At 46.5% G+C, this 13569-nt stretch overlaps 1 protein-coding gene across 1 annotated transcript in view; it reads left to right on the top strand.

Annotated features, from left to right (window-relative positions):
- The window catches only part of TUBG1 (tubulin gamma 1), a 35157-nt gene that overhangs the window by 8216 nt on the left and 13372 nt on the right, over positions 1 to 13569 (top strand). Inside the window, exon 5 of the mRNA XM_014072823.2 lies at positions 3223 to 3302. Within this exon, the coding sequence (XP_013928298.1) occupies positions 3223 to 3302 (80 nt within the window). The remainder of the gene's footprint in view (positions 1 to 3222; positions 3303 to 13569) is intronic.

The raw sequence follows: 13569 nt of genomic DNA, 5'->3' as shown, positions 1-13569 counted from the left end.
ATATGTTGTATTTGTGCTGATAAATAAATAAAGGGAGACTAATATAGATCTATTTCAAGCTATTTAGCTCTCATCAGTTAGCCATACCCTTACTGGGATTCGAACCTGTGCTGTATTTATCAGCAGAAATACAACACAAATGTAAAAAAGGCAACAGTAAAAATATTGGATTTCTGTCGTGATGGTCTCTTGTCACGAGCCGATAGATAATGGAAGCAGTTAGCTTCCTCCCATGATTGGGGCATACCAGGGGTTGTGACACTATATATATATATATATATATATATATATATATATATATATATATATATATATATATATATATATATATATATATATATACACATACATACATACATACATACATACATACATACATACATACATACATACATACATACATACCTACCTATATATATAGTGTCACAAATTATATATATTTATATATATATAAATACAGTATCTGAATATACTGAATAAATCTGTGAATACTCAATATGAAATTACTAGAGATTCCAAATAGAGCATACTTCTATTTTAATGATATCAAATATAAATACTTTTTGTAAAAAAAAAAACAACCAAAATTTCTACTACAGGTAGTCCCCAATTTACAACAGTTCATTCAGTGACCATTCAAAGTTACAACAGCACGGAGAAAAATCTTATGGCATTTTTTCACGCTTATGACCTTTGTGGCATCCCTGTGGTCACGTTATCAAAATTCAGATGCTTGGCAACTGATTCATATTTATGATGGTTGCAGTATCCTGGAGTCTTGTGACCACCTTTTGCCACCTTCTGACAAGTAAAGTCAACGGGGAAGCCAGATTCACTTAACAACTGTGTTACTAATGTAACAACTATAATGGTTAACAACTGTGGTAAGAAAGGTAGTAAAATGGGACAAAACTCACTTAACAAATGTCTCACTTAGCAACAGAAATTTTGGGCTAAATTGCGATCATAAATTGAGGACTACCTGTATATAATGTTTATTAGTGTTAAAAACTGTAGTGTTAGATGTAAATATTTAATTTTTCATACATATAAGTCAACCAGAAAATATTTATTTCAGATGAGGAGATTTTTATCTGATAATTGAATCTATTTGACATCTAGTCATAATACATATAAATAAAATATTAAAAAAAACAGTCAACAGGTTAACTCAAATATTACACTAAACTTCAAATCCTTCCGTTAATATCTGTTATTAATTAGTTATTAACTTGTATTTAACTAGTAGATAACAAGATGTCGTTTATGATTTTTACTTTGGATGTTTTTCTCTATTATGTTCTGCTACTAAAATAGATTTTTGAATGTATTCTGTTTTCTGCTGGGCTTATGGTACAAATTTATGTAACCTTTTACATTTTGGGCAGTGTCTTGTCTAAGACAATTAACCATGGGCACATGATAATGTCCACTTTACCACAGCTCCCCTCCCCTGCAGCTGATGCATTACAGGCATTTATCATCAGCTGTCTCCCTGCCAGCGCTTCTCCCACACCAATGGTCTGCCGGTGTTCCTCCAATACGCCCTCCTCCTGGGCGATTTGCCAAAGGATACTTGTCCATGGCCAGTCCAAAGCACAGAACAAATAACCGTGTGTCCCCACTTTGCAGATTCATGGCAAGGCAGTGCTGCCAGGGGGAGATTCATGGTGCTTCTGAAAGGGAGAGATTGACTAACGTCATCCAGAAATCAGGAATTTGTTTTCAGTTTCAGGATCAGCTTCCTGCATTCTGAAGAATATGTAAAAAAAATTGCATAACAAAGACCCCAAGGAAGAGGCATGATATATGTGAAGGACCTCCTTTCAGAAAGAGAACTATCAACAGTGCCCTGAAAGCTTCTCCCACCGAGCTCATTCTCTGTTATTGTAGTTAGCGAAAATAAAATGAAAACATTCAGAGAGAGAAAGTAAGGGGGGGGGGACTCAACCTCCCCACCCCGCACAGATGGAATTGGATGAAATGACGTTATGCATATGGAAATGTCCAGAAAGTTGTTTGCAACAAATGTTGCAATCCCAAAAAGGCAATGTTTTCTTGTGATAGAAGCATAAACCACTAATCCTGACAATTATTCTCCTAGTTGCTACGTTTTCCTTGATCTTTTTACCACGATGTTTCTGGTCAATTTCAATAACATACATTTTTTCCTTTTTCGCTTTCTCTTTTCTTTCCCCCTCCCCATTTTCTTCCTCCACAAACACGCCAATCTCTTTTTAAAAAAATGAGGACTATCAGTTCCCCATATAAGATTAATCTCTAACTATGTTATAAAACTAAGTACTTTTCTCTATAATAAAAGCTGTTTAAGGGGTTTACCACAGCTTGAAACAGAATTATAATTTATTTATTTTCAAGTGTCCAGACCATAAGTTCTTCTCAATTCAGTCTCTTTCTCCTTGTGGAATTAATGCGATCTGATTTGATCAAGGTAGTGATTGCAGTCCCTAAATTAGACTCTGAACACATCACTGCACTGATGTGATCACTGGGGAGGAGAGCAAGGATATCCTGATATTGAAATCCACTAGAATTTCAAAATCAGACATGGATATCAATATCAGGCATAACCTTTCTCTCCCATGTGCCCCCTCTCTCCAAATCACATTAGGACAGCAATGTGTTCGGAGTCCTAATAATTTTGGGATAAGCAGCTTTTATTAAAGAGAGACGCAGTTAGTTTTATAACAGTGATATGGGAATTCATATTATTCTGCTTCTTGCCAGGGAAATCACACGTCCCCCGCCCCCAACTGTTCCAGTTTCTACATCAAGAATGTGAGCTAAAAAGGGACTGCCTCCAATTGGAAGGCAGAGTGGGGATACATGGTTACTTGTCCTGCACTGCTGATTGGCTGGGGGCTAGTATCCTTTGGAAAATTGCCCGGAGGAGGGTACATTGGCAGGAGAGAAGTGCTGGCAGAGGACCAGTCAACGATACATGCCTGTGATGGGGGGAAGGCAGAGTGAAGTGGTTAATTATCCCAGTTCATTGCTGAGGAGCATGGATATTATTTGGCCCCAGAAAAGAAGAATAGCTAACTTTTAGGACATTGGTGCTCAGAAAGAAAATTGCCTTATATACACTGTAGTTATCTAGCTTTAATATGAATTTGTCTCTCCTCTTGACACATTTATGTGCATTGGTATTTATCCCATAAGAGGATAGTATGTATCTTTTTCCTATGTTGTTTCTTTCAGGGTTTTGTGCTGTGTCATTCCATTGCTGGTGGGACTGGCTCTGGCTTGGGCTCTTACCTTCTGGAGAGGTTAAATGACAGGTGAGTAATGGCCACAAATGTGTTTGTGCTCATGTCTATTCTCCATTTGGGTAGGAAAATTATAAAGCAGTCAAGTTACTTTGGGGAAATCTGCTAACTGGCAGACTTGGAAGATACATAGCTGACTCAATAAGGTCTGCCCCACCCAATCACCAGCTTGGACAAGCCTTGTAGTTTGTACAGTTGTAACTTGAAACAAGAAAAAGATTAAAACAATCAGTTTTGATCCCTCAGGCAAGAAGTGTTCTTCAGTGTTGGCTAATGAAAATCACACATATTTTTGTTGGATAACATAGTGTTTTAAGAATTAGAACTATAGAACTTTCAGAAATTGTAAGGAAGGATAAACAGGAACTTGATGAAAATTAAGTTAGGCTGATCAATAACATGCCAAATATTTTTTAAATGTAGCCAATTTTCATTATGAGATGATTTCAGAGGAGCAATATTTTTGTTCTCAGAGATTGACAGAATATTTTGAATCTTATCCCTAGCCACTGCTTATAGTTACTATTTGTACTATTCACTTCCTTGCATCCCCTAAGAGTGCCGGATCACATGGAGGCAGTCTTAGGTTGGACTGAATTTTAAAAAAAATATTTTTCTTATTGGTTGTGAATAGCAACTCTTTTATTGAGAGACTGGCAAAATTGTAGGTAAGCATGCAGGGATGGATAAATTATCTTTTTTATCAAAGAGGGAAGAGCGTACAGAAGTTCTCAGTGGAGAAATTATCCCCTTAGTGCAGTGTTTCTCAACCTTGGTAACTTGAAGATGTCCGGACTTTAACTCCCAGAATTCCCCAGCCAGCATTCACCTGCTGGGGAATTCTGGGAGTTGAAGTCCAGACATCTTCAAGTTGCCAAGGTTGAGAAACACTGCTTTAGTGTTATCATGTGATGTTCCTGAATGGATTATTTGTAATGTTTTCAGTTGTTCCTGTGATGTAATTTACAGTTAGAATTACAGTTGATTTTCCACATTAGTGGGGAGATTGTTAATTAAGATCTAAATTAAGTGGACAAAATATAGACACTATTTGAAAATTTTAAAAATCTTTTCAGCAATATTTCAATAGATTTTAATAATATTTTTAAAATACATTTTTGGTATTATATGTTTTTTAAGTAATAACTAGCAATTACTAGTTATTACTTATACAAAATTCTCAAAACTGTTCCATGTGATATTTTAGCAAAAAAATTAGTTAATGTACTTTTCATCCAAAAACTAACAATGAAGCAGAACATTTTAAAAGTAAAGCTTACTGTGCATTATATTTCTCAACTAAGTAGTTTATTAAATATGTTATTCATATGGTTGTAATGCTATCCAGCTATCACAGGACTGCCAGGTACATTCTAGACGGTTCATCAACAAAAGCACACCGACAAAAGTGCGGCGAGAAAACCGCGAGGTCGAAATCACGCCCACAGAAGACAAATGTGCGCTGATGAAAGCGCGTAATCAACAAACAACGTGAAAACAACGTAATAACAACGTAACCCTAACTCTTACCTTAATCCTAATGGCGCTTTTGTGGGCGCGGTTTTGTTGGCGCTCTTGTGGGAGCACTTTCGATGTTGTGGTTTCTCACCACGGTTTTGTTGGCGCGCTTTTGTTGGGCGCATTTGACGGGTCACGATTCTAGGCATAGAATCAACATTTCATTTGCACCTGACCAATTTAGGTTGGCGTAGTATGGGCCAGTCACTTTTTCTCAGCCCAAGGAAGGAGGACATTTTTGAAAAATGTGGCCAAGAAAAACTGCAAGATTTGTCCTGGTAGTCTTCAAAAATGTCTTCATGAGTGGATGGAAGAAGCCCCCCCTCCCCCGTATAATTAATTTTTATAAATGACTAAGTAGCAAAATGCTATGGTGCAATTAACACAGCACTGCAGCTGACAGAATAATTGATATTACTATACTCATGGGAGCTTGCCAGAGAAGTTTGGAAGACCTCATAATTGATTCTGACGTATACTACTCAATCTGAATTGTTTATGGTCAGATGGCTGGCAAAATTTCCTACAGATCACACTGAGATGATTGTTCTCAATAGAGGTGGAGATAGCATCTAGGAATGGTTAACACTGTCCTGTCTCCAAAGTGAGGCGTGGGAGGAGTCACAAATGGGTATTAACACAGCACTTTTGCCGTGGAGACTGAGGTAAATCTTGAGGCCACACCTCTGTTCCTCCTCTGACCTCCCAGATTAACTCCAGATTAATTCCAGTCTTCACTTTGAAGACTTTAAGGTTTTTGTACAGGAATATTTTTAGGTTTTTACCTTCGGATTGCTTTACCTCTCCTCAGCTGTGCTCAGCACTGCTAGCTTTTAAAGCCTCGCCGCTTGCTAGCGCGGGCCCCAGGTGGCCTGACGGTCGCGTAAAGGGGAGGAAGGCTCTGTGCCACGTAGTTCGCGTTGGACGGCAGCCCGCCTTCCAGGAGGCCTTTGCAGAACATCGTAGGACTGAGGACCCAGCAAGGATCATCCTCCAACGTTCCCGAGCTTCGGAGGAGATCGGGTCGCAGATCGGCACCAGTCGCAGGGTTCCAGGAGTAGATCTTTCTGGGACCACCCCAGGGATCATCAGGATCGTCCCAGGTCTTCTGCTCCAAGAGAACCCAGGTCACCCTCCCCCTCCACTGCCAGTGAGGCCTCGGAGCTAGAGGAGGGGGAGTTGAAGGAGGTGGGGTTTTCTGAGGATGAGGACGCCCAGGCCCCTGAGGCGCCCAATGTCACTGGGCTGTTTCCCCCCTCCTTGTTTAGCTCCTTATTGCATAAGGCCAGAGCCACGGCAGACTTGGACACTCCCCCAGAGTCCAGTCCTGCGACTGCCACCCCCGGCACAAGCGGGGGGAACAAGGAGGGGCCCTTCCACAGGCCCCAGGTGGAGAAGGAGGAGATTCCCACTCCAGAGATGTTCTTAGAGGTGCTTAGGTTCCAGTGGGTTAAGCCAGGGTCGTTTCCCAACCCAGGGGGCAATGAACGTAGATTTTTATAATCTAAATTCTACCTTCGCCCAAGCTCTGCAGGTACCCTCAGTGGACACTCCAGTCGCTAGCCTGGCTTCAGCTTCTGTGGTGGTGACTGGAGACGTAGCCAACTGTCTCAAGGCAGAGGACAAGAAAGCGGAGATGGTAATGCGTAAGTCCTTTCAGGCAATAACCTGGGCTATTAAGGCGGCCGCGACTGCCTCCTTTTTTAATAGGTCCACAGTGCTATAGTTGGAACAGCTAAGAGACAGGACCCTGGCCACGGAAGTACGACTGTTGCAGGACATCTCCAAGGTGCTGGCAGCCACCCAGTTTTCGGCGGATGCCACACTGGACGCAGTTAAGTATTCCTCGTGAGCTTTGTCGTCCTCTGTAGCATCCAGGCGCCTATTGTGGGTGCGCCACTGGCAGGCAGAATCCCGTGCAAAGTGGCACCAGGCAGGAGCTGACTACACCAGGGACAAACTGTTCGGTTCTTCGCTGGATCCCATTCTGGTGGAGGACAAGAATAAGCATAAGGTCTTCCCGGCCACGACCAGACGTCAGAACACCGACAGGCTTCTTATCCCAGGGGAGCATCTTACCACCCACCTGAGTTGGACTTCCAGAATCAGAGGTACCAGGCACCCAGGTTTCCCAGACAGGGAGATAGGCAGTTCCCAAGGGACAAATTTAGAGGCCAGCAGCAGAGCAAGCGGCCCTTTCGAGGAGGGGGCAGCTGACCTTTCCACAGGTTCAAGTGATCCGGTCCTGGATCACCCCATCGGTGGTCGCCTCTCCTTATTTGCGGATGCATTGGATCACATTGGACGAGTGGGTCCTCCAGACTGTTAGGCTCGGGCTTCAGCCCCCGAATAGATTCCGCACCTTTACCTCCTCTAAAGATCCAGCCAAGCGGGCCTTCTGGCTAAGGCCATCAAACACCTGCTAGACATCAAGGCAGTAGAAATGATACCAGAGGGGGAGAGGGGTTTGGGATTTTATTCTAACCTGTTTCTGGTCTCCAAAAGTTCAGGGGGGTAGAGAGCCATTTTGGACCTCAAGCTGCTCAATTCCAGAGTGGTCTACCGTAGATTCAAGATGGCCTCTCTCAAATCCATCCTAGAGAACATCCAACAGGGAGACTTCCTGGCCTCCATCGACCTCATGGAGGCCTACCTACACATCAGAATCCCCCCCAAACACCATAGGTTCCTCAGGTTTTCCCACGAGGGCAATCACTTCCAGTATAGGGCCTTCCCTTTGGGCTGGTGTCAGCCCCCAGGACCTTTACCAAGGTGCTGGCCGCGGCCACGGATCACATTCATTCCTTTCTGGTCTGGCTCCATTGCTATCTGGATGACATCCTCATCCTAGCCAGGTCCCCAGCTACTGCTGTGCAGAACCTGGGCTTCACTATCGACAGTCTAAAGTCCCTGGGGTTCTCGATCAACCTCGAGAAGAGCCAACTAGTCCCCTCTACCAGACTCCAACACCTAGGACCATCATAGATTCAGTGTCTGGAGAGGTCTTCCTCTCCTGGGAGCGAAGGGACAGCATTGTTCAGCTGGTTAAGGAGTTACGCTCTGTTCCTGTAGTTCTGCTTTCCAGGCTCCTCGGGAAAGTCATTTCTTTCATAGGGATCGTGCCTTGGGCCCGTGTCCATGCCAGGGAGCTCCAGTGGTTCCTGCTTCCGCACCAGAGAGCCGGGACAAGCGACGCCAGCTTCAAGGTTCAGGTGTTACCCCAGGTGCTTCTCTCGCTTTGTTGGTGGATGACCCCAGCTCTAGACAAGGGGTCACTCTTCAGGGAGTCAGCAAGGAAGGTGCTCATGACAGATGCAAGCCTGTTCAGCTGAGGAGCGCATCTAGAATCCCAGATGGCCCAGGGACGCTGGACTCCAACAGTCCTGCGCAACAACATCAACTGGCTGGAGCCATCCATCTGGCTCTATGCCACTTCATGACTACAGTGACCAACCACTGCATCCTGGTTTTAACGGATAACATGGCAGCCAAGGCCCACGTGAACAAGCAAGGGGGCACCCATTCCAAGGCCCTGCGCAACAAGGCCCTCCAGTTGGGGAACTGGGGAGAAAGGAACCTTGGATCGGTTAGAGGGGAACACATCTCCGGGATAGAGAACCAACAGGTGGACTGGCTCAGCAGGGAGACAGTCGACAATAGAGAGTGGCAGCTCCACCCCACCGTCTTCCAACAGATCTGCAAGAGGTTCAGACGCCCGGCAATGGATCTCTTCCAACAGATCTGCAAGAGGTTCAGACGCCCGGCAGTGGTCTTCCAGTGAACGCCTAGCTGCCAAGCTTCATATTGAGGTTCCCGTCCAAAGGTCCCATGGACACAGATGCCCTTTGCTTCAGTTGGCCACCGGCCTCCTCTATGCCTTTCCTCCCCTTCCCCTCATTTCCGGGGTTCTGAGGAAGTTAGTGACAGAGAGCAGAGATGGTTTTGGTGGCCCTGTTCTGGCCACGTCATCCTTGGCTAGCAGACCTGCTGCCACCTCAGCAGCCTGGACCACTAAGACTCCCATCGAGGAGATCTGCAGGGCTGTCGCCTGGTCCTCTCCCTCGCCTTTCATCAGGCACTACCGGCTAGACCCTTACGCCTCCGCAGAGGCGGCCTTCAGAAGGAGGGTTCTTCAGGGAGTCCTCGATTCTCAGAGCGGCTCAGGCCCATTAATCCCTCCCAAGGACATCTAGCTTTGATATGTCCCATTTGTGACTCTTCCCATGCCTCACTTCAGAGACTGTCAGTTGGTCTTACCTGAACTGCATGTCTCTAAGATGGCGTGGAAGTGGTCACTTCTTCCCCGTTAGGGCGCTCTGCGCTAGGGGCCTGAGTTAGAGTCGTTCCTGCTCTACCTAGGCTGCCAGTAGGTGGAGACTATCCTGTCTTTCTTCTGAGAGGAAAACCTGGACCGCCACCATGTCAATCCAAGCCCCAAGGTGCAAGATATGTGTGGTGGGTGTAAAGTGACTCTTGGTGTGGTTGTCAGAGAACCCATGGAATTGGAGCATCTGAAGAGTGATGTTGAGGTCCCTTGTGGCCCCCTCCACAGAGTATGACATTAACAATATATATAAAGCCTCTAAGACTTCTAAATCCTCCAACAAGAACTCTGAACCAAAGAAGGCCTCCAAGCCTGGGGGAAAGGAGTCTATCCCCCAGGAGAAGCCTGGTTCTCCCCTGCCACTCTTTTGTCTCTAGGGAAGAGAGTGGTTCCCTCAGCAGCGCCAGGCCAGACCACTGCTCCCCACTTCAATTAGACACTGGCCCCGACCTGTTTAGCCCTATGGCCCTATGGCCCCACGTCCGCTGGGCAGACATGTTGAGGCCACCTTTACACCCATGACTGCTGGCCTCCACCCTGAGTATACAATGCCTGTCATGCTTACCTTGCCTCCTGATTACCAGTCTATCATTGCGGAGGCATTAAGCAGGGGATTGCAGCCGGTTTGCAACAACAGTGTATTCCTGCTAGTCCCCTACCGCCCCCCCCCCCAGGTGCACACCGTTAGGGAGAGGACTTCAGACCTGGAAAGGGAGCAGTCGCCCCAGCAATCTCACCGTAGCCGTTCTCCTGCTTCAAAAGAAGGGGAGATTAGGAAGGCCGAGTTATCGGATGAGGAAGGACAAGCTGGTCACGGTAGGGCTATTTCCACTGGCTCTATTCAAGCCACTGTTGTCCAAAGCCAAAACTGCAGCCGAGATGGGGGGACAGGTGCAGACTCCCACTGCGCCCGGGGCATCCACATCAGCCTCTACATAGTTTACTGAACATAAATTGGAGGCAGATCCATCCCTGCCCCCAGTTATTCGTGGACACTGTTCAAAGACAGTGGCCTACACTGACGTCTGGCCCAGCTCCTTCCAGTTCTGATAGGCGCTATTACAATGTGGCGGATGGGCTTGATAAACTGTTACCTTGGCCTGTGGTGAATGCCCCTATTTCAGCCCTACATTCAAGCACTTCGTTTCCCGGATCCCAGGAGGAGGTCCTCAAACCAGAAGATAAGAAAGCAGACCAGACCCCGCAGCATGGCCACCAAGCGGCTGCTTGGGTGGTCCAGGCTTCTGCAGCAGCTTCATTTTTCTCTCGATCTATCCTGTGTTGGCTCCAACAACTGCAGGAGAGAATCCCGGCCAGGGACTCCAGGATCCACCAAGACCTTAATAAAATTGTAGCCACAGTGCAGTTGTCAGCAGATGCCACCCTGAGTGCCACATGTTTTGCCTCCTGGGCCATAGCGTCTTCTGTGCCTTCCTGCTGCCTTCTGTGGTTGCACCAGTGGCAAACAGACCTACGTCACAAGTGTGCCTGGCATCAGAGCCATACAGAGAGGGGGTCCTATTTGGGGAGTCCCTTACACTGCTCCTTATTGAAGGAAAAGATAAGCTTAAGGTGCTATCCACTAATTATAAAAAATGGTCTTACTGACCTGGGCCCTATCTGAGGCACCAAGGCAACAGGATTATGGGGGCTCATTTAGAGATCAGGTTTATGGTTCCCCTAATTTCAGACCACGGGGGGTTTGGCCAACACCAAAGGCAACAATCATATCGCCAACAGAGAGGCAATCAGTCCAGACGGCCCTTTCGCGGTGGGGGGAACTGGTTCTACCGCAGGCCATGAGCAATCTCACGATCGGTTCCCTATTGGTGGGAGATTATTACATTTTGCAGATCAGTGGGAGACCACCACTTCGGACCGTTGGGTCAATTCCACAGTTAGAGCAGGTTTGGCCCTTGAGTTCCCCTGTGTTTTTTCATTAGGTCCCCAGTTTCTAGCAATAGACAGCAAGGCTGTTGATGACCTTGGCCATCCGGCATCTTTTGGACATTGAGGCTGTCCAGATGGTGCCGGATGACCAGAATAGAACTGAAGGGTTCTATTCAGTGTTGTTTGTTATCCCCAAGTCCTGGGGGGGTTGGAGGGCTATTTTGGATTTGAAACTTCTTAATAAATACTTGAAATACCGAAGGTTTAAAATGCATTCCTTGGAATCGATTTTAGAAGGGGTCAGACAAGGGGACTATCTTACCTCCATTGATCTGACTGAGGCATACTTACATATTCCCATCCTCCAGAAACATCGTTGTTTCTTAAGTTTTTGCTATGATGGTTGCCACTATCAATATAGAGCTTTGCCCTTTGGCCTCTCATCCTCCCCGCGGGCATTTACGAAGGTTTTGGCGGCCTTGACGGCCCATCTAAGATCCGTGCCCATTCGGATCCTGTCTTATTTAGATGATATATGTTAATGTCACGCTCTGTGGAGGGGGCCACAAGGGATCTCAACATTACTCTTTGGGTGCTCCAATCCCATGGGTTCTCTGACAACCACACCAAAAGTCACTTTACACCCACCACACATATCTTGCACCTTGAGGCTTGGATTGACATGGTGGCGGTCCAGGTTTTCCTCTCAGAAGAAAGACAGGATAGTCTCCACCTACTGGCAGCCTAGGGAACAACAGGTGTCGCTGGCTACCTTATCTAAGCTACTGGGGAAGATGGTCTCAGCCATTTCTATTGTACTCTGGGCCAGACTGCACTCCAGGGACTTACAGTGGTTCCTCCTTCCTTTCCAAAAGGAATGAAGAAGCACCTCCCTCGCCAGGGTCATCCTACCTAGAGAGGTGAGACAATCCTTACGCTGGTGGAGGCCACCAGCCATCACAAGAGGGTGCCGCTTTCGGGTGGAGGATAGAGTCACGATCACCACAGATGTGAGTCTTAGAGGTTGAGGTGCTGACCTGGGTGCACATATTGCACAAGACAGGTGGACGGAGAAGGAGGCCGCACTACCCATTAATCTGCTTGAACTTAGAGCCGCCCGTCTTGCCCTCCTACACTTCGTATTTCTCATCAAAGGGAAACATGTCCTCGTTTTAACTGACAACATAACAGCCAAGGCTATGTTAACAGACAGGGGAGTACCAGATCGAGAGCATTGATGGGAGAGGCTAGCGAGCTAGGGATCTGGGCGGAGAATAACCTCCTTTCCATCACAGCTGAGCACATATCGGGTTAATGTTAGGGCAGACTGGCTCAGCCATTCTACCCTGGATTAGGCAGAGTGGAGATTGCACCCTTCTGTCTTCCAGAAGATTGTACAACTGTTTGGAGTTCCGGTCATGGACCTGTTCTCCTCTCCAGCCAATGCTCAGCTGCCTCGGTTCCTCACATGATTTCCCGCAACAGGTGCAGAGGGGATGGACGCCCTTCGCTGACCCTGGCCTCAGGGCCTACTATACGTCTTCCCACCGCTTCCGCTATTACTTAATGTCGTGCGCAAGATCTCGTCCAAGGCGGAGATCATTCTTGTGGCCCCGCATTGACCACGACAGCCATGGTGCAGATCTTCAGGCATTGTCTGTGGAGAGGCCCTGGACAATTCCGATGGACAGGTTATACCTCAGCCAGGGATCGCTGAAGCACCCAGATCTCTGGTGGCTCCAGTTGACCACCTGGCAATTGAGCAGGACTGTCTGAGCCTTGACAGCTTTTCGCCTAGAGTAATAGACACACTACAGGCATCCAAACGGCCCTCTATGGACCTCATTTACAACGCCATCTGGAGAATCTTCTGCACTTGGTGTTCTGAAAGGGAAATAGTACCTATCTCTTTGTCGGTTCCCCAAGTCCTGGAATTCCTACAGGATGGTCTGAACAAAGGGTTGTCGCCCAATACACTTAGGAGACAGGTGGCGGCCCTGACCACCCTATTGTCTTGGGGAGGAGGACAATCATTGTCACATCATCCGGTGGTTCAGAGGTTCTTGAAGGGGGCTTCCAACCTTAGGCCACCCGTGGTACATAGATATCCCACATGGGATTTAACTAAGGTTCTCACTGCACTCACCAAAGAACTATTTGAACCCATACAAGCAATTCCATTGCAATATCTCACTTTGAAAGTTTCATTCTTAGTGGCGATCACCTCCGTGCGGAGGATTTCTGAGATCCAGGCCCTGTCTGTTAAGGAGGAATTGTGTACATTTCATGGGGACAGGGTAGTGCTAAGGCTGGATCCATCGTTTCAACCTAAGGTTAGCACATGGTTCCATCGTTCACAAGAGATTGTGTTGCCGGAATTCTGTCTATCGCCGTCTAGACTATTAGAAGAGCAGTGGCATATTCTGGATGTCCGGTGTGCCTTGCAGATATATATTCACAGGACGGCAGATTTCAGGAAGACAGAACATCTATTTGTTTCGTTCCAATCATCATCCCTGGGGCAGAAAGTGTTGGTCACTACCATAG

This window comes from Thamnophis sirtalis, unplaced genomic scaffold (assembly GCF_051295495.1).
Source record: "Thamnophis sirtalis isolate CommonGarterSnake01/CBP01778 unplaced genomic scaffold, rThaSir2_p1.2 scaffold_4, whole genome shotgun sequence".
Lineage (NCBI taxonomy): Eukaryota > Metazoa > Chordata > Lepidosauria > Squamata > Natricidae > Thamnophis > Thamnophis sirtalis.
Note: the sequence above shows the minus strand (reverse complement) of the source record. Positions and strands in the feature narration are given on the sequence as shown.